The sequence below is a fragment of the Sus scrofa genome, chromosome 1 (genome assembly GCF_000003025.6).
Source record: "Sus scrofa isolate TJ Tabasco breed Duroc chromosome 1, Sscrofa11.1, whole genome shotgun sequence".
NCBI lineage: Eukaryota > Metazoa > Chordata > Mammalia > Artiodactyla > Suidae > Sus > Sus scrofa.
The window spans coordinates 204,367,670-204,386,812 of NC_010443.5; the positions used below are offsets into that span (position 1 = coordinate 204,367,670).

Below are 19,143 nucleotides of genomic sequence, written 5' to 3' on the forward strand. Positions count from 1 at the left end.
AAATATCTTCAAATAAGAAACGAATCCCCTAATAAGCGAGAGGTGTTTAGAATCTTTGAAATATTCAACTGGATCAGTGGCTATCAACTCTGCATATTCAAATTACCTGCAAACCCAAGAAAAATTGCCAACGCCTGGGCCCCACTCCAGACCACCTGAATCTGAATCTCTTTTTGGAGGGAGGCTGGAGGCTGCCCAGACATTTTTAGTTCCCAGTTCCTACAGGGACTTGGATGCAGGGGAGGGTTAGAACTCTGAATTAGACAAGGTTTTACAAGTGAACTCACAATGTGACTTTTTTGAATCAACCTTTATCTTTATTCCATTTTACACTCACTAGTTTCAACAGTGGGCAGGCTTCAGGGGCAGGCTTCCAGTCTCCATCGATAGAAAGGAACACTAGTTCTTCTCAGCCCCTTTCTTAAAGATTGCCTGGGAGACTTGAGTTACCAGGCAAAGCTGTCAGCTGCCTTGAATCCCAGAAAAAAATAAGAGATTGGCTTCTGGGAATGAGATAGAAAATTTCAGCCTTATACGAAAGGAGTCATGATCCTTGCTGATGTTTACTGGGCACTTGCTGTGTGTGTTAGGTATTGAGCTAAGTAGGTCGCATGGCTCATCTGATGAAATTTCACAATAATCCTTTGAGGCAGACGCTGTTGTTGGTCCCTGTTTTGCAGATAAGGAAACTGAGACAGAGAAAATAATAGAAAGGTTACACTGGGGGAGCCAGGATTTGAGTCCAGGTGGTCTGGCTCAAAAATTCCTGCTCTTGGGAATTCCCATCATGGCTTAGCGCAAACAAATCTGACTAGTATCCTTGAGGACGCAGGTTCGATTTCTGGCTTCGCTGAGTGGGTTAAGGATCTGGCATTGCCTTGAGCTGTGGTGGAGGTGGCTTGTATCCCATGTTGCTGTGGCTATGGTGTAGGCTGGTGGATACAGCTCTGATTTGATTCAAACCCTAGCCTATGTGGTAGGTGCAGCCCTAAAAAAGCGAAAAAAAAAAAAAAAAAGAGTTCCTGCTCTTATCTCAGACACCCTTGGTTCTCAAACTGGTGTTGATCAGGAGAACTAAAAGTACACTACATGGAAACCCAGGCCTGTTGAAATAGGAGGAGCCTGAGCTTAACATGTGCTCAGCTGATGCTGAAATCCACCATTACACTATATAGCTTACAGATGAAACAATGGAGGCAAATTTAGATTAAGAAGTAAAGAGGTCTTCAGTCAGGGGGCTTTTGACATTATGATAGGACAGAAGTAAATTGAGCTCAAGGTATAAACTCTCCACGTCTCAGATTGGCAAGCAAAGACAGGAGCCATCTGAATCAGAGGCTTGTGAACGGGAAGTGAGAGAGGGATCGAAGGGGTCCCTAATCCTACTTCTGTAGCTAAATCTCAAGCTTTGCTCCCTGGTCCACTATTCCATTGAATCTAAGATGCCATAGACTGAAGTCACCTTACTTTACATACAATTAATAATAATAATAATAATAATAATAATAAAAAGCTACCCATTAAACTGTGACCTGCTATCAATGATAAGGCACACCAAAGTTTCAAAAATCAGAGGAAAAAAATGGGTGTCTTGAGATCTATGAAATACAGTACAAGCAGTGAATTCTAATGAACTTGGTTCTGAAACCGTGGAAATCACTCAACAAGCTGGGGAGGCTTCTGCTGACAGAGTCCAAATAACATAGTTCCAACAACATGGAAAATAGTCTGTACTGCATATTTTAATATAATGTGTTTGCTACAAGAGTTGAATATGTGTACACTAAAAATAGAGGGATTCACACCACCTTTAAGGGTTTAGTAGTGAGTTTTTTAATCTATAAAAGGACTGTGGTAGGGCTTGTCTGAGATGACACAGAGAAACAAATAGCACAGAATTTGGCACATACTAAGAGACTGAAAATCGCATTTTTTTCCCCCTTTGCTAAGTCTGACAAGATTTCCATGTTGTTTGCAGTCAAGGCGGGGGAAGGAGGAAGAAAAGTAAAAGTAGTAGATGTCCAAAATCAGATTCAAAGTCAGAAGGACCATATGATTTAAAACATGAATACCTGCTTGATGCTGTTCCAAAGCAAAACTACTCTATGAGGTGAGGCCAAGCTATAATCAACCCTGTATTAATACTGAGTAAATTGGACTATTCCTCATTAGGAGAAGAGGAAATTATCTACCCACAGGATTCCAATGCCTGATTAAAAATCAGATGCCCTTAGCAACTGGATTCATAATGAAAAAGATACAAAGAATATAATAATGTGACATTTAACTCATACTTTCTTTGATGAAACATGTGGGTTTTTTCTTTTTTTTTTGTCACATGATGTTTTCAGTACAAAATGATGAACCGAAGAATTTTAGATAAGGCTTGATTTTTTTTCTGAAGACCATAATTAATATTTCATCAGAGCAGCTAACTTAAATTTAGACCCTCCATCTTTCACTGGAGTTTCAGTTGTTTTCAAAGGGAACTTTGTGTGTGGAACCCATGTTAGATAATACGGAGAGCTGCAAGAATTAGGACAAAGATACCTGCTGACTTCCTGTGGAAAGATTCATGACTGTGATGTGAACATGAAAAGTTGAATAGGGCACTGTTTGGTGAGAAAACAGCTGGATAAAAAACACACACATGGGAAAACACCGAAGTCTCTGATGACAGATCACCCCAAAGTGTAAAAATGACTCCTCACGATGTGCTTTGTGTTAATGAATGTCATAAGATTTCCAAAAAAGGCAGGCGTGCCCCCTTTCAAATAGCCTCTATGTATGTGGAAAGGTTCACTGAGAGTGAATAAAGGGTTAAGTCACAACAGTGTGGCAATCTCTTCAGAAAGGTTGGGTTTGAATTCTCTCTTTCTTGAGAGAGTGACAGAAAGTTCTTCAGGTTTTAGGGACTGATAACATTGTTGCTCTGGAAGGCCTTTCATAATTTTGGGGAAATAAAAATCTGACTGTACGTGACAATTCTGAACAGGCAATCTTTGAATAGAATGATTCACTCAGTTTCTTCAGCACACAATCAGCACCTCCTCAGTGCTAGGCTATAGGCTGTCTGCAGAGCAGGGGAATGAACATACAGAGTCCTAGCACACAGCTAGTGCTTTAAGAGCCTCTGACCCCACAGGACCACAGAGCTTTTTCCTACAATAACTATGGAGCCATACAACAGGGTCCTCCGCCCTCTTTTCCATCACTGTTGCCTCTATCTTCATGGCTTCTCACCAGCAGGGGCGTAACAATCAAACCGGCCTTTTAGCCTCCATTCTCAGGCACTCTCAGCTCTGTGGCCACCAAAACTGTCTTCCTGATACATGAACTTGGACCAAAGCTCCTGGGTGTGCCATGCAAGGCCCTTCGGGAGCTGGAATCACTCACTACTCCTTGGACTCACCTTCGTTTTCCTTCCTCTGTGCCTCTGCCTATGCAGGTCTATCTGCCTAGAAAGCCCCCTTTTCCCTCTCTTGTCTACCTTGTGAACTTCTAATGATTACAAGACTCCTCACTTTAAATGTTCTACCTTTTATTTATTTATTTATTTTTTGGCTGCATTCACAGCATACAGAAGTTCCTAGGTCAGGGGTTTCTGGGTCAGGGATTGATCTTGTGTCACAATAGGGACCTGAGCCACAGCAGTGACAACTCCATATCCTTAACCCCCAGGCCACCAGGGAACTCCCAAATGTCCCATATTTGAAGTCACCCTCATTGGCCCACTTCAAAGCCGCATGATTCTCTGCCTAGCATGGAACCCGAGACACTGCTGACAATAAATGCCTGCTTCCTCCTCCCCTTTCCTCCCTTGTGCTGTTGCAGCATCTTATACTCTACTCAGCCTCAGTCTGTGTTACCTTTTTAACACTTTGCTTAGAATGTGAGCTTGCTGGGAGTGGGGCTCTGTCTTGATCATCTGTCTGTCCCAAGAAAAGTGTCTGGCTTAAAGCAGGCCAGTCTATGACAAATTTTTTCACTGATACAAAGAACAAATAAAGAGAGAAAAAAAAAAAAAAGGACACTGGCTAGTTTTCCACAGCACTAAATGTGTTTAGGTAGTTTTTCTTCTGAAATTATATACTTGAGACTTGGGGTTGATTCAAATAAACTTTCATTTCTTACACTGCTGGTAAGACAAAATGGCATTGTTGGAACAAGAATGAACTCTGCCTGTGTTCCAGTCTGCACTCTGCCACTACTAGCTGAGTGACCTAAAACATGTTATATAACCTCTCTGTGCCTCAGTTTCCTCCTCTGTAAAATGGAAAAATAATAATTGTAACTACTTCCTAGGGTTTTTATGATAATCAGATAATTTAATATATTTAAGGTACACCTCACATTGAAGTGAGCCCTCTCTGTAGCATTAACTATTATTTCACTTAGGAAACTTAGGTGATGGAAATTAATGTCTGTACCTAATAACATTAAAACATTAGTTACTTTGTTTTCCATAATTCTTGCCTACCGGTACAAACTTTATTTTTTTTTACACGAATGTTGATAGCAGCTTTATTCACAGGGAGAGTGGTTAAATGAACTGCATTACATCCATACCACAGAGTATTATTTCAAAATATACAGGAGCAAACTGTTGGTAAATGCAACCACATGGATGAATCTCAAGGGAATTAAGCTAAGTGAAATAATGCCAGTCCCCAGAGGTTACATGCTGTATAATTCCATTTGTAATAACATTCTTAATTGACAAAATTATAAAGATGGAGAAAAGATTAGCAGTCACCAATGTTAGAGATTGAAGAGATGGCAGGTGGTAGGAGAGTACGGTTATCAAAACGAAGCATAAGGGATCCTTGATATAACAGAACTGTTCTGCATCTCTACTGTGGAGATGTTTAAACCTACATGAGAGGTAAAATTACATCGAGCTAATTACACACAGACACAACTACGTGGAAAACTGGGTATATCAAAATAAGCTCAGTGCATTACATTAATGTCAATTTCCCAGTTGGGATATTATACTACTTTTTTTTAAACTTTTTTTTGTTTGTAACTTTTGTTTTTCTTATATAGTTGATTTACAATACTGTGTTAGTTTCAGAAACACAATATAATTTACTTTTGAAATTTTAATAGTCTATGACATCCAAAGTCTGGGAATCAGACAAGAGAGAAAGTTTCTTTCAATTATCTAGAACTGGCATAAAGAACTGGATTTGAGTCCAAGCTACACCGACCCAAAGTTAGGAAACTACCAGTGGAAGAAAGCCTGACTTGGATTAAGGCAGGTTGAGGCTGATCATAGGGACATGGCAGAGATGTTGGAAAATCAGAACTCCCCCTAGCAGAGAACTGAGAACATGCTGACTGGTCTCCAAAGGATGCTTAAAGATTTCTAAAGATCCTTCACACTACTGGTTCCCACAGAGGAAGCTAAGCCTTTTGAGAAAAACCTACTGCACTTAGTGCTCTATATGCTGTTCATTGGCCTTTTATTCACTTGAATGAAGGGCTGGTTTAAAGATTTCACTGCCTGAGCATATTTTTAAAATGGAAAAGGCAGGTGTGTATGTATCAAATAGAGACAGAGCAATACACTCATTAGGCTTTGGTTTCAGTATTACTAAAAAAGAGTTTCAGCAAAAGAAAAGAAAAAAAGGCATAACTCAAATAAGTGAACTTAAATATAAATCTTTAGAGTTTCAGAGTTTTTCTAACACATTCTTTCTTGAATCACTATAAATAATGAATTAATGTGTCTATTTCTTTAGGCAGAGATGCCCTTACATCAGCAATAGTTAAATATGCAGTTTAAAGAAAATAATATCATGACAGCAACATAAAACCAATGGAATGCACTGGCCAATTAATTCCTCTCCTTTCCCTCCCAGTCTCAAATCCTTTCTGATATTATATGTAGGAAGACCCATCTCCAGAACCATGTCTATTTTGTTCAACACAGTATACCCTGCACCTAGTATTGGGCCTGATACCACAGCAGGCTCTCAATGAATATACAGTTTTGCACTGAGGAAAGGAAAGGAAGCCAACACTTCCTGGAGACCTACTGTGTGCAAGATCTCACATGAAGTCTTTCTTTCTTTTTCTTTTTCTTTTGGCTTTTTATGGCCACACGTGAGGCATATGGAAGTTCCCAGGCTAGGGGTGGAATCAGAGCTGCACCTGCAGCCTACATCACAGCTCACGGTAACTCCAGAGCCTTAACCCACTGATCGAGGCCAAGGATTGAACCCACATCCTCATGGATACCAGTCGAGTTCATTACTGCTGAGCCATGATGGGAACTCCCTGAAGTCATTTTCACATACACATTACTGTGTATTTCATAATCACATTGTTCATTGATATGGAAAGTGAGAGAAATGAAGCTTATGGATATGTTGTAGGTCTAGGGCGAGACAAACTTTACAGACTTCAGTCCTCACTTTTTGCCAGGTCTTCCCAATGTTTATAAACCAACAATGATCCTTGAGTTTTCACTCAAGATGATTTTCCATCAGATTCATTGCTTCCTTGGTTTCTTCTGCATGTGACATTTCAACATATCAACCTTCCTTGACCAAGGCCAGCTCACCTGGCTCTTTTTTTTTTTTTTTTTTTTTTTGGCATTTAACTTGATTTATTCATCCCAGCAAGTACCGATTGTGTGCTATACCTTTTCAGTCTACTTCAGCTGGCTCTTATATAAATATCGTATAACAGAAAGACAATGACCTCTTTCTCAAGAGTATGGACTCAAAGGAAAGAGATCCAAATTCCAGGATCTGGATCCCTCCTACTAGGTGATCCTGGGAAATATGTCTTCAATTTCTTTGCAAACACATATATTTTAAATTCAATTATTTGTGAAATAAAAGGGCTGGAAGAGGTGATCAATTCATTTATTCAAACAACAAACTTACATTGCACCTTTTGTGTATATCCAGTGCTGGGTATATAAAGATACAACATATAAAGACATAAAGACAAAATAAAACCAAAGTCCTCCCTTAAAAGAGATCCTTCAATTGAGGTCACATTCTGTGCTACTTCAAAGATTCCTTTTAGTTCTAAAACACAATGAATCCAGGTCATGGGAATCCAAATGTCAATTAAACTCATTCTGTAAGAGTAATTTCAAAGCATGTTTGTTATCTTAGACCTGGTACAAGCCCCAAAGTGAAAGTAAAAGTGTATGGCACCTGGTCTCGATGACAAATGGTTATAATAACTCTAATGAAAAAACAGACCATTTCTGAAATGCTTTCCTCTAAATCTCACCTCGGCACCTGAACAGTAGGAGTTCTTATTGTTTCCATTACCCTTTTTCATTTCTGGTTCTATTGATGAAGTACAATATTTGAACAATACTCTGGCAGACTTCAAATGGTGAAGGAGGAGGAGAAATTGGACACCCTAACATAATTTACTAGGGGAACAAAGTGAGGTACATTTATTTTATTGGACAGTTTGAATTTATTATAGGTTGCTCATAATTTCCTGTCTCATTTCTTTAGTGCTCTTGGAACTTATGTCAGGATGTCTTAGGTTATCACACTCCTTCCCTCCCTTGTCTCAACATTTATACCAACAGACTGAATTGACGTAGAGTAAGTCCCCGGACGAAAATTGAAGGGGAAAATGCCCAAAGGTTTAGTTGGAGAATGGCAGAAGCTTTGGAAAAAAATCTGAAAAAGCAATGAAGATGAAAATGGAAACTCTGTGAAAATTAATGTAGTGTAGAATTGGCATACATACCACTTATTTCTTTAAACAAATAGAAGAAAGAACCCGCTTATGAGGTGCACCCAAATAATTCACAGGTGGTGAAACTATTAGAGTCCTGCAATTTCTTGCCTCAGAAGTGGAATAAATCTCTTGTATTATAGATGGCGTGTGCTCACACACATGATTTCTCTGCTCTTCCCTTTCTCTCAACTATCCCCCTTGCCATGAACAAGGCCTTTTTGGTTTTGCTGTAATGCACATATTTTAATTACAATTTTAGAGAAAAATTTAGTGAGGAAGGGAGATGCAATCTATTATTGTAACTGCACTTAAAAGAAATATAATTCTGAAAAGAATACATTTATTTATTTTTTTCCTGGACTTTGGTTTTTATAAAGTAAGCACAATGTAGTAGAAACTAATTAACATTGAAGTCAGCCAGCCTGATGATCTAATGATAGTGGGCAGATGAAAATTCCCTAGATACTGATCATGCACAATTTGTGATAATTCTCATAATGATAGCAAAGATAAAAATTTGCTTTGAAAAAGTTTTCTCTAAAGAATTTATTTTAACTAAGAAACCATTCTAGTGTGTTCTACTACACAAATTGATACTTTGAACTGTATAAATCGGGGGAAAATTATGTTTGAAGTCAAATACTGACTGATAATATCCATGAAGACAATACGGTGATAATCTGTGGGAAGTCATAATTTACCTTTATATGAGCATAAAAGGATTAAGCTGTATCCAAGCAGGTGGAAAAGTTACAAAATGAGCCGTCTTGTGGAGCAATGGAAAATAATTATATCCATCACAAAACTATTCCCAATGGAAGATTTTTTTGAAAATTGAAAAATAAAAAACACAACTCTGACAACAAAATGTCCAGCAACCTACCAAGCTTCTCATTGCAAGGGCTGTCTTAAATTCTCTTCCATGGAGTTGGCCCTGTGTTAGGAATACAACTGGTGACAGATGAGGGATTTTTACATGAATGAAAGTATCACTTGAAGTTTTATAGTACTTTGGAGTTGACAAAACACTCCAACATCTAACGCTGCATTTTCCTCTCCCGGGGTCCTAGAGAGTTAGGTGGGATGGGCAATGCTGCCTGAATGAGAAGTGAAGAGCTTCAGCCAGTTAAGTTGCTGGGCCAAAATCACAGAGCTGGAATCATCTGTTATAGCCCAGATGGTTATATGCTAAAACCAGGGCTCTCTCATGACATTTGGACACCTAGAAATATGTACCAAAGATGGTTGAGACTAGGTATACTCAAGAGGTATATTTTACTTCATATACTATTATGTGAAACAATTGTGGGGGGGGGAAAGAAAGTCTGTTTCCTTCTCTGCCACTTGGCCACTCCTTTATTTTCTGATATCTCTCTTCAGAGCTGCATTGGTATTGTGCCTCTGTTTCTGCTTCTCAGCATTCTTTTTTATTTTCTTTGCCTTCCTGTTGGGTCTGTGTGGTTCTGTGTCCTTGGCCAGGTTGTGCGCTTCTGTTCTGTTACATGAAAGTCCAACTGTTTACCACAGCCCTGCCTTTTTTTTCCCCTCCTTATTTCTTAATGTTCCACTCATTCCTGGGTTCTGTTTTAAGAATGACATGGACCCATTTTCCTATTTTTCCAAATATCCCCAAGTACTTAGAGCACCCCAGGTATGCAGTATGTAACAAATTATGAAGATTAAACCATCATTCCCTCTGGATGAATGCACCTCCTTATTTTAATTTTCCCATGTAATAAATAGAAAATGGTATTAGTACTCATAAGCATGCGTGTCATTCAAATTTAAAGCATGCATGTCATTAAAATTTAAGAAGGTTTTCAGTATAACAAATAACACCTTTCCCCCAATCTGTGTTTTAACATAGCAAAGGTTTATTTCTTGCTTGTGGCTGAATGAATGCTCATAAATGTAATTCCGTGAGAACCACCTGGCAGTGTGGGGCTCTGCTCCATACAGTAACTCATGGATGAGGCCTTCCATCTGGTGGCTTTACCACTGTCTAGTCTTGAAGATCTTTACTGGATTTTCTGCATCCAGCAGGGATGTAAGGAGAGAGTTTTTGATACTTGGAGGATTATATGAGATATGTCATGCCTGGCACTTCTAATGACATTCCTTTGTCCAGACTCAATCATACTCACCAACCAATTGTGGAGAAAGATGGGAAATACAGTTTACCTTTGTTCTCGGTAGTTAAAAAGGGAATTTTGGCGAATCCCTAGGATTATCTTGGCTAAAATGAGAATTTATAACTACCGTCCAGTTTTATAAAACTATGGCTAATATAAATATCATTTTTCCCACAAGGACACATTTTTTAAAAGGAAAAATACTTGAGGACTAAGTGGGTTAAAAAAGATACGATACATGCAAAATTCGTTCTAATTAACAATAGCAAAAAGGACTGTCATTCAATTGTTGTGCATTGTGTGGATATGTATGTTTAAGAGAGAGAAAAGTAGTTCCTGCCATGGCTCAGTGGGCTAAGAATACAACTACAGTAGCTCGGGTAGCTTTGGAGGTCCAGGTTTGATCCCTGGCCTGGCACAATGGGATAAAGAATCCAGTATTTCCACAACTGTGATCTACATTGGATTCAATCCCTGGCCTGGAAACTTCCATACGCCACAGGTGTGGCCATAAAATAAAAATAAAAAATATAAAGAGATAGAGGGAGAAACAAAATATGTATCTTCTCTTTTGAATGCATCAGGCTTGTGATTTGGTCTTACTAAACCAGAACTGGTGAAATGCTTCACATGCGATGGATGTTCATATGTTCCCCTTGCTACTCGTACTTTACCATCTTCTCACCTTTTCTTACCAAGTCATTTTTATTCATCCATTTATTCATTCATTCAACAACATTTATTAAGACCCAATTATCAGATATTCTGATAAAGGTAGGAGGCACAAGGTACTCCTGCTGTTACCCACAACTTTGTGGACTAGACAGGAATAGAAGTACGGTATGAAAAGTATAACAATAGAGATGAATGCAAGGGAGCACAAGAACTAGAAGTAAGGGCATTTAAAAATATTCACTGTCGAGAATACAATGAATTATTTATGCCTCTGGCAAACAGTTAACTAAATGCTGACTATCCATTGGTGGAACTTAGGGGTGGGGTTGTCAAACAGAAATTGTAGTATTTCTTTGAATAAAAATTATAGTGTTCATGAGGTAAGATATATTTCTATGATTAGAATAGAGACTATTACTAAATATAGGAAAATAGTCAAATTAATTTAAAGACACTGAGCTTCTGAAAATACAACAAGCAAAAAGCCAGAGGTCACCGTTGGCTACAGGTGACTACCACTGAGACATCTTGACACAGTCAGAAAATGTCTAATGGCCCTATATGCTGGGTGCTCCCTGTCAGCAAAGTCCCTGTGAGAAGAAAACAGAACAGTTAAGCTTTATTCAATGTAGTTTTTAATCTTGAAGTTCGGGAATTGGGGAGATTTAGTCATTTATTTTTGAGCTCATGGAAAGAAGGGGTTGATAGCAACAGCTTACCCAGTGAGCAGGCAGGCTCCCCACACAGCTGTGCTGGCCGATTTCAATTAGGATCCTTTCAGACTGACATCACCTCTGCTATGCCAGTCCTAAGCCTCTCCTGAGCCAGGACTGCCAATCAAGCCAAAATTCAACCACTTGGTATGGTTTTTATGATGGAGACAGAAAATGACATGAACCTGTCTTATTTGGGTGAAAACACAAAGTTTGAAGCCAGCTCTAGACGAAGAAAGTAAGTGAAAACAGCAAGACTCTCCAACTTGATTTAGACATATTTTCCTGTGATTATCTCAACATGCTTTGCTAGTAGGTTATTCATGATGAGTTAAAGAATGCTCTCCCTCAAGAAAAGACCATGGTCCTCTTGCAATGAAGAGGTCAATTCCGGGTCACTCTACTCAGACCCCAAGAAACAGTAGAACATGCGTAATGGGGGAAGAGAGAATGAAACTTAAATGATTAAACCTGGAATCTGAAATAGACAAATTAAAAGCAGGGCTGCCACTCGACCAAAGAAACTGGACAATACATACGAAGTTAGGAAACACCAAATATGCAGAGAATTAGAGAACCATGTGATTCTCTTTACATCCTTGACACTCTGCATTTAGTTCACAGACAGTTATGCGGCCTATATAAATATATATATGCAAGGCATTCTCCTAGGTACTGTGGGAAATGTGGAAATTCACAGGACACTGTATTTTTCTTGAATGAGCTTAAAATCATATTTTGATTAAGTCATAATAAAGGGGAGAGCCAAAATATCAGACCATGGCTCATGCAAACATAAATCTGTGCAAAATATACCAACAAACTGGGTTAAAAAAATGAATAGCAAGGACAGGGGTTAACCACACTTCACCGATTAAAACTGCACGTATCCTAACTTTAACTTTTCTATAAGGATATAAGAATAAACTTTGTGCACTCCTAAGTTTGAGTAATAGCCTACTCTGCTTGAGATTTGCTTTCCACTTTATTCATACATATTCTGGGGAGTCGACGTGTATGAACACTCCTATAAAGGCACAAATACATTTATTTATTCATTCCCTTTCTTTCAAAATCCTTTCATACATCTACAGAGTCTTTCAAGGAAAAATTTTGCTGGTGTAATAGGATTCTTTTGTAGTTCACTAGTGACCACTATTGAAAATACTTCCCTCAACTTAAATGAAGCCATAGAACTGATTATTCACATGAAAACAATAATAGGGGCCAGAAAGTGGTCCTGAAACAGACTGAGATACTAAAAATAAGAGCCTGAGGGAAAACAAAGTATAGCTGATCATGTCTAGACAAGAAACGTCACCAAAACATGAAGTAAATAATATTGAAAGTAATGCCTATGTTCTGCAGATTTACATGAAATATCTTTAAGTTTGATTTAAAGATAATCTAGGCCTGAGAGTCAGAAATAGATGTAAACGGTTATAGAGAGTTGCTTGTGCATGCACATAGACACACACACACACACACACACACGCACACTTATTAGAGCAGGCCATAGTATGCTGTAAATAAGGGATTTAAGATTCATTCCACAAGCTAATGGTGCTTCTCGCCATCCAAGACAGATTCACTTAGATAATAATGGAGGAGAGTGCCAGAGCGACCGAAGGGAATGGGCTATTGTGTTTGACTAGTTTCCATGTATAAATCAGTACAGAGAAGAAAAAGAAATTCAACAGAAAAACACATGTACTTTATTATAATTCTGAGTGTTACTCTTGCAACTTCCACAATAGTAGGCAAAACAGCTTAAAACCACTTAAAAGAAACAAGAAGCAAATGCAAATTTGACTAAATGCCTTTCAGACAAGAAGTGATTTGACTTCAAGTTTGGAGGGACACATATGTCAATGGCTGGTCATGGTTCCTGCCACATTCCTTTTGAGCTAAACAAGTGGGACAAAGGAGAGAGAAGGAAGAGGGGGAGCAGGGTGGGAAGATGGGGAGAATTGGGTTATGTGGCTTAATTTGACCAGAATATCGGAATGAAATCTCTTGAACAGTACAACTGTCTTCATGTGTCCAGAATAAAAAAGAAGTCTATGATGCATGAGCTTTGCATGAAAATTTGGGTGGTGACCAAAAATAGATGTAAAAGACACATTATTCTCTCAGGAATAATGCTCCAATGGGGAAGGGGTTTGACAGGACTCAGGGTGAACAGCATTTGATATTTGTATACATTCCAGAACCAAGTCATGGTACAGATAATTCTGCTGTCAGTGATACAAAGGCTCTCTTGGCACTAAATAAACAGGATATTTTCCAATTAAGTAAAAGGGATCTTTAAAAATTGCTTAAATGAATTCGAAGAGTAGGCAGACTCTTGTAATGCATAAAACAATTATAGGAAAAACAAGCCCCCCATTCCATTTCTTGATCCAGGCTGAAGACTGAGCTGACAATGTCACATGTCTAGTTCTAAGTCAACTACTGATCAAGCTAAAGGTCACTTTCTCTTTCTCATAAGCCAATTATTTAATTTTGGCTACAAAGCTAAAGGGGACAGTTAATGAGCAGGTGTAACAAGTGCGCATAATGTTGAACACATCTTTAATGGCCAAGATGAGGCAAAAAAGCCTAAATACCCATAGATCAACCTATGTCATTGCTTCCATCACTGCTAAACATTTTACAACCAAGCACTTTACTACAAAGCAAACAAGTTATTTTTCTCTCCATTATTTCACCTTTGGGTTCAAATATAAGATTATTTCCTTATCTGTAAAATGGGTTTCAAATGCCTTATTTGCAGAGTTATTGTGAGGATTCATTTTAAGTCTTTTCAAACACCTGGCCTTGTGTTTGGCATATTCAGACACACAATACATGGCAGGTATTACTAATGCTGTTATTGCTCTGTACATGACTGTATCTTGGTGCTCCCCAGAATGTTCTTTCTTTTCTATGCTAACTCTCAGAATCCCAATCCATTTAAATATAGGCATAGAAGAAATCTGGGTTTTATTTCATTTTTATCAGAAAATAATTATCATAATTTAAATAAAGTGTTTTATGTTTTGTCTCAAATAAGCAAGCACCCCCTTTTCCCCACATAAGTATAATTACATGCTCAAATATAGATATATGAATATTCAAGATATCAAAGAGAAATATAATGCATTTAGCACATGGGTAGCAAAACAATCTATTCCTGAATGGGAAAGTTTTTCGAAAGTATAATGAGATCATACCTCCACATGAATATACCAAAAAACTAACGTCTACTGGTATTTACTTTATGATGCAATTAAAGGGGAAAAAAAAAACCATGCTTTTAAAAATCACAAAGAAGGAAAAACGAGGCAAACTACTGGTGTGTATATAAATAACATGTCCCATATGGAAAAAATGAGACACCTTTCATAAACTGCTTGCTTCGCTAGTCATAAAGCACACCTAAACATTCCACTTTCTATATTCCTCAGAACAGCTAAAAACTTACAGTCCATTCATGCTTAAAATTCAGTTTTCCTTTAAACTTCTATGAAACCTTAAAAATAGATTTCTATATTTACAGCATTTGCCATGCAGCATTAAGGGTCCTTGGCTATAATGATGCAAATAAGAAGTGGGAATGTTAACATTTTTAATCACTGTCTGATGAGCCAATGACCCTTCCTGGAGTTTTTCCATTTGTGCTAAATAGGCTGCTTCCCTTCTTCAAAATTATAGTGCAGGTCAAATTTGTTGGAGTCTAATCAGCACAAACTTCCCTTCACCATAGATGAATCAATGCAACCTATACACATGTTGCATTTTTACCTTTTTTCCTTCTTGCCTGGTTACCTTCTCAGGAAGTGCTGGCATGCCATAAATGCGACAGGGAGAACTACAGTCACGTTTGCTTGGAATCAGAGTATGCACATTTTGGAATCAAACCTTCAGATGAGGTTTACGAAGCTGCCTGCCCAGAACACTCTGGTTTAAAAAAATGTGCATTGCTATTAATATTTTGAGTGTAGATTTTTTTTGGACAGTAAATGTTCATTTTCTGCCCATAAAACCAAGTATGAGTCACAACGGAACATTTACTTCGAGTCAAAAATGCCGTGTGTGTGTTGATGTTCCAGAGCAGAGCATCTATCACTGTGACTGTGGAAAGCAGCCGCACAAAAAGTCAGCATTTTCTTCTTCAAAAGCAGATCTGAGATCAAAGAGGTAATCCTCAATTCATAAATACTAGCATTAACTTGCATCCATAGATGACTTGCAGTAATTATGAGCTATCATTTGGGTTGGATGCTGAGAGGCTTTCATTCCCTCTTTTACCTGGTTTCCTAGCACATGTGCACAGAGGGAAAAGATTTCATAAAAGGCAGGGGGGAAAGCCCCTCACAACCCATCCTTCAAAAAATTCCAGGAACAGCACAGTGAGTGAGTTTGCTTTCAGGACCTCTGTTACCTAAATTCCAAGCATGCACCCCACTATCTAGACAGCCCTCTGCTCACAAACTCTAGGCAGCAGATTCCAAAGCTCACATAATGGCACAAAGTCTTGCAGACTTTATTTCGCTTGGGAAGTTGGGGTTGAAGTTCTAAAAGAAGTTGCTTTTTTCTTTTTTAATCCTGTAAATTATTTTACCTGGCATCTGAAGATAAAGATACACACAGGCACCCACACTCACATATAAACTGCACACACCACCCCAACAGCACCCAGACTAAATGGCCATAGCGATGTATTGAAATGAAAAGGCATTTACCAGGAGCAGGAAAGCCAGAAAGAGGAGCGGTGTGCCAGAAGTTGCCCGACGACGGCAGCATTCCATGCTTGGATCCTTGCCGGAATCCGAACCGGACACTGAATAAGCTGCTAAGTACTCCTCTGCCTGCTGTCACATCCAGTACTGGTGCTAACACTCCAGCCCTGCCTATCAGCTTCCATCAGCCCCGCTCACATTTCCTGACCGAGGGGTGGGTGGGTGGGTGGATGGGTGGGGGTAAGCTGAATGGAATCTCTCTTGGAGCAGGCAGCCAGCCAATCAGGCTCCCGCTAATCAGACATGCTGAATAACAAAGCCAGGGGGGGACCGAGAAAGTGTAACAGTGCGAGTGAGCGAGAGAGAGGGGGGAAAGGACAGGACGAAAAAGAAAGAGCGGAGCGCCCAGCACAGCCAGAAGAGAAATGCAAAAGATGCAGAATTGCATAAGATGCAGCAGAGCCCTGAGCCTTTCACTAACCTGGTTAGTTCTTTGTGAGATTCCTTTCTATTTGCCATTTGCTTGTGCTGGTGCCTGTTGCTTTGTAAAGTACAGTAGCTCCCTGTGACTCTGTATTATTCCATTCAGGAGAGAAACTTAATCCCTGTCAATATATAACATATGCCATAAAGGGAAAGAACCACAGACAAAAACTGACTTAATGTGCCCTTTAAACGTGTTCTGTGCAACTGCTTTATGCCTCTTCCATAAAGTTTCTCTTTATTTTCCCCCTTGACTTAGAAAAGGGAGACTGTATAAAACTTTGAAAGTTCCTCACTAAACCTAAAGAGAGGCATAAGTTACTCTGTGTAGTAATGACTTGATTTGAAGAAGGAGAAAAGCAGGTTACTTCTTTGTAAAGTGACAAATTAAAAAGCCCAGCTTACTAACTCTAAAGGCACAATCCCCTCGTTTAAAAAGAAGCCCTTGACAAAGACTCTTGGATGTGTGGGGCTGAAAGTGGGGCTGAAATTCGGGGTGGAGGAACAGCCTGGTTATGACTCACTGCTAGCTCTCAACTATCTGCTTTAGCATGGGGAGGGAAAGAAAGGGTGAGTTAAATCCTCAGTTAATCCCCAAACCTTTTAACAACAGTTTCAGCCTCCTCCTTATCCACGTCCTTTATCAGAGCTGCTGTAACACAACAGAAAAGGCTGAAGGAGTTTTACCTCCTTTTCCTTGTCCTGTGGCAAGAGGGTTGGATGAGGAGATGACCTTTCTAGTCCAGTCCAGCCCTGGAGGAAGTGCTGATGAGCAGTGAAATGCCGACAGGGCCAGTTCAGCCACGGCAAAGAGAAGGTCAGGAAGCTTCTGAGTCGTATTAAGCCACCGGCAAGCAAGACTGGACTTTACCAGAGAAGGATTTTATTACAGTTTTAGTAAAGCGTCAAGTGTCAAACAAGGACAACTTTCACTTTATTGGTTAAGAGAATCATTGAATTCTGAAAGAATTAAATAGCAGACTTGGCTTTACATGTCCATAGGTGTGTCAGCAGGAAATTCTTCCTTTGTAGATCCCCTGATAGCATGAGGAATACATATGGTGGAGGTATGAGACATTTTGAATGACTGATCTTTGCTTTCATTAATAAAACATACTGACAAGAGACTTGAAACACACAAATGTGGAAAACCTGATCAAGCCATAACTGGTATGTGAATACAGGCAGGCTTTCGTCTATACATACCTGTAGTGCTACTTTTTTGAAATGTTGGAGAAAAGCAAGCTGTTCAACCTCAGGTGGAATATCAATGGAAGACAGAACAGCTATAAAAAAATCCCAGGAGTTCCCATTGTGGCTCAGCAGTAACGAACCTAACTGGTACCCATGAGGACTCAGGTTTGATCCCTGGCCCTTCTCCATGTCTGCTCAGTGGGTTAAGAATCCGGCATTGCCATAAGCTGCTATGTAGGTTGCCAACGTGGCTTGGATCTGGTGTTGCTATGACTGTGCTGTAGGCCAAGAGCTATAGCTCTAATTTGACTAACCTGGGAACTTGCATATGCCATGGGTACGGCCCTAAACAGACAAAAATAAATTAATTAATTAAACAAACAAAAAAACAAATAAAAAAAATCCCACTTTCAACCTATTAGGATAGTCAGGGCATATAAGGATCCACCTTTTTCCTCACCTAGAAAAATGAATGGTACGAATCCACAACCAAAGGGGTTCTATTCCTGAAGTACGCTGTTCCCATTCAGAAAGATTTGTTTTACACATCTCTAAATGCTCACAAGTTAAAGGGTATTCACAAGGAGATGTAAAAATGCTTGACTGGCATTATTGGAAATCCTCATCATAGTAAAAATGGATTGGCTGAAATAAACTTTCACTCATAAAACTGTGCGAGATAGCTCTCCTTTGCACACTGGAGCTTTCTGCTCTGTTTTTTTTTTTTTTTTTTTTTTTCCTTCCATTGGTGTCTTTGGTTAAAAAGTTTCAACTCATTCTAAAAAGTGGAAAATTTGATGTGATACCACACTTCCTCCCTCTTTACACGCAAACATTGCTCATCAGGCAGCTCCAAAGGGAAGAGGAAGAGGTAGGAGAAGGAGGAGTAGCAACAAAGATTATGATATAATACCACTCACAGAAGAATAGATAAAAAACTGCTATAGTCAGAGAATGACCCAGTACCACTTCTGTGTTAATCTAGATTCCTTCCTGCTTTGGAAATAAATACCATCTAGATATTTTGAGTCAGAGATTTCTGCCTTGGAGTTTTGAAGAATATGCCAATGCCCCGCATACTGATTACCTCAATGAAGTTATAATAATACGATTTTCGGGGGGCTATGCCTGTGGCACACAGAAGTTCCCAGACCAGGGATCAAACCCTAGCCATAGCAGTGACAATGCGGGAATCTTAACTACTAGGCCACCAGGGAACTCCAATTGTATGATATTTTTAATCCAAGCCCTCAGCCATGTGCGGAAAGCCCAGAGGAGTCACGCCACAGTATCTCATGCTTCTAGTTCTTTTGAAGTAGAATTTCCTTTCCTGCTGGAGCTGCCCAGAGAAATGAGAAAAAGCAATGGTACAATCAAGCATTATACCCTGCAGGGCAAATTCCTAGCTGACAATAATTTCAGAAAAAGAGGAATAAAATCTAGTTGGGTTGGTGTGATTGGTGTAAGTTTCAGGGATGAGCTAATTTGGATAATTAC

At 39.2% G+C, this 19,143-nt stretch overlaps 1 protein-coding gene and 1 long non-coding RNA gene across 4 annotated transcripts in view; one reads left to right on the forward strand and one right to left on the reverse strand.

Moving 5' to 3' along the window:
- ADAMTSL1 (ADAMTS like 1) overlaps window positions 1–19,143 on the reverse strand; it is a 1,007,583-nt gene that overhangs the window by 431,016 nt on the left and 557,424 nt on the right. Inside the window, exon 1 of one of the 3 annotated variants that reach the window (XM_021074276.1) lies at window positions 15,973–16,175. The exons of the other annotated variants lie outside the window; for them this stretch is intronic. Within the exon in view, the coding sequence (XP_020929935.1) occupies window positions 15,973–16,038 (66 nt within the window). The 5' untranslated portion in view covers window positions 16,039–16,175. Of the gene's footprint in view, window positions 1–15,972; window positions 16,176–19,143 lie in introns of those variants that run through there. 3 annotated transcript variants of the gene reach the window in all.
- Window positions 16,293–19,143, forward strand: part of LOC110256879 — a 28,647-nt gene continuing 25,796 nt past the window's right edge. Inside the window, exon 1 of the long non-coding RNA XR_002338952.1 lies at window positions 16,293–16,453. This is a non-coding gene — a long non-coding RNA (uncharacterized LOC110256879). The remainder of the gene's footprint in view (window positions 16,454–19,143) is intronic.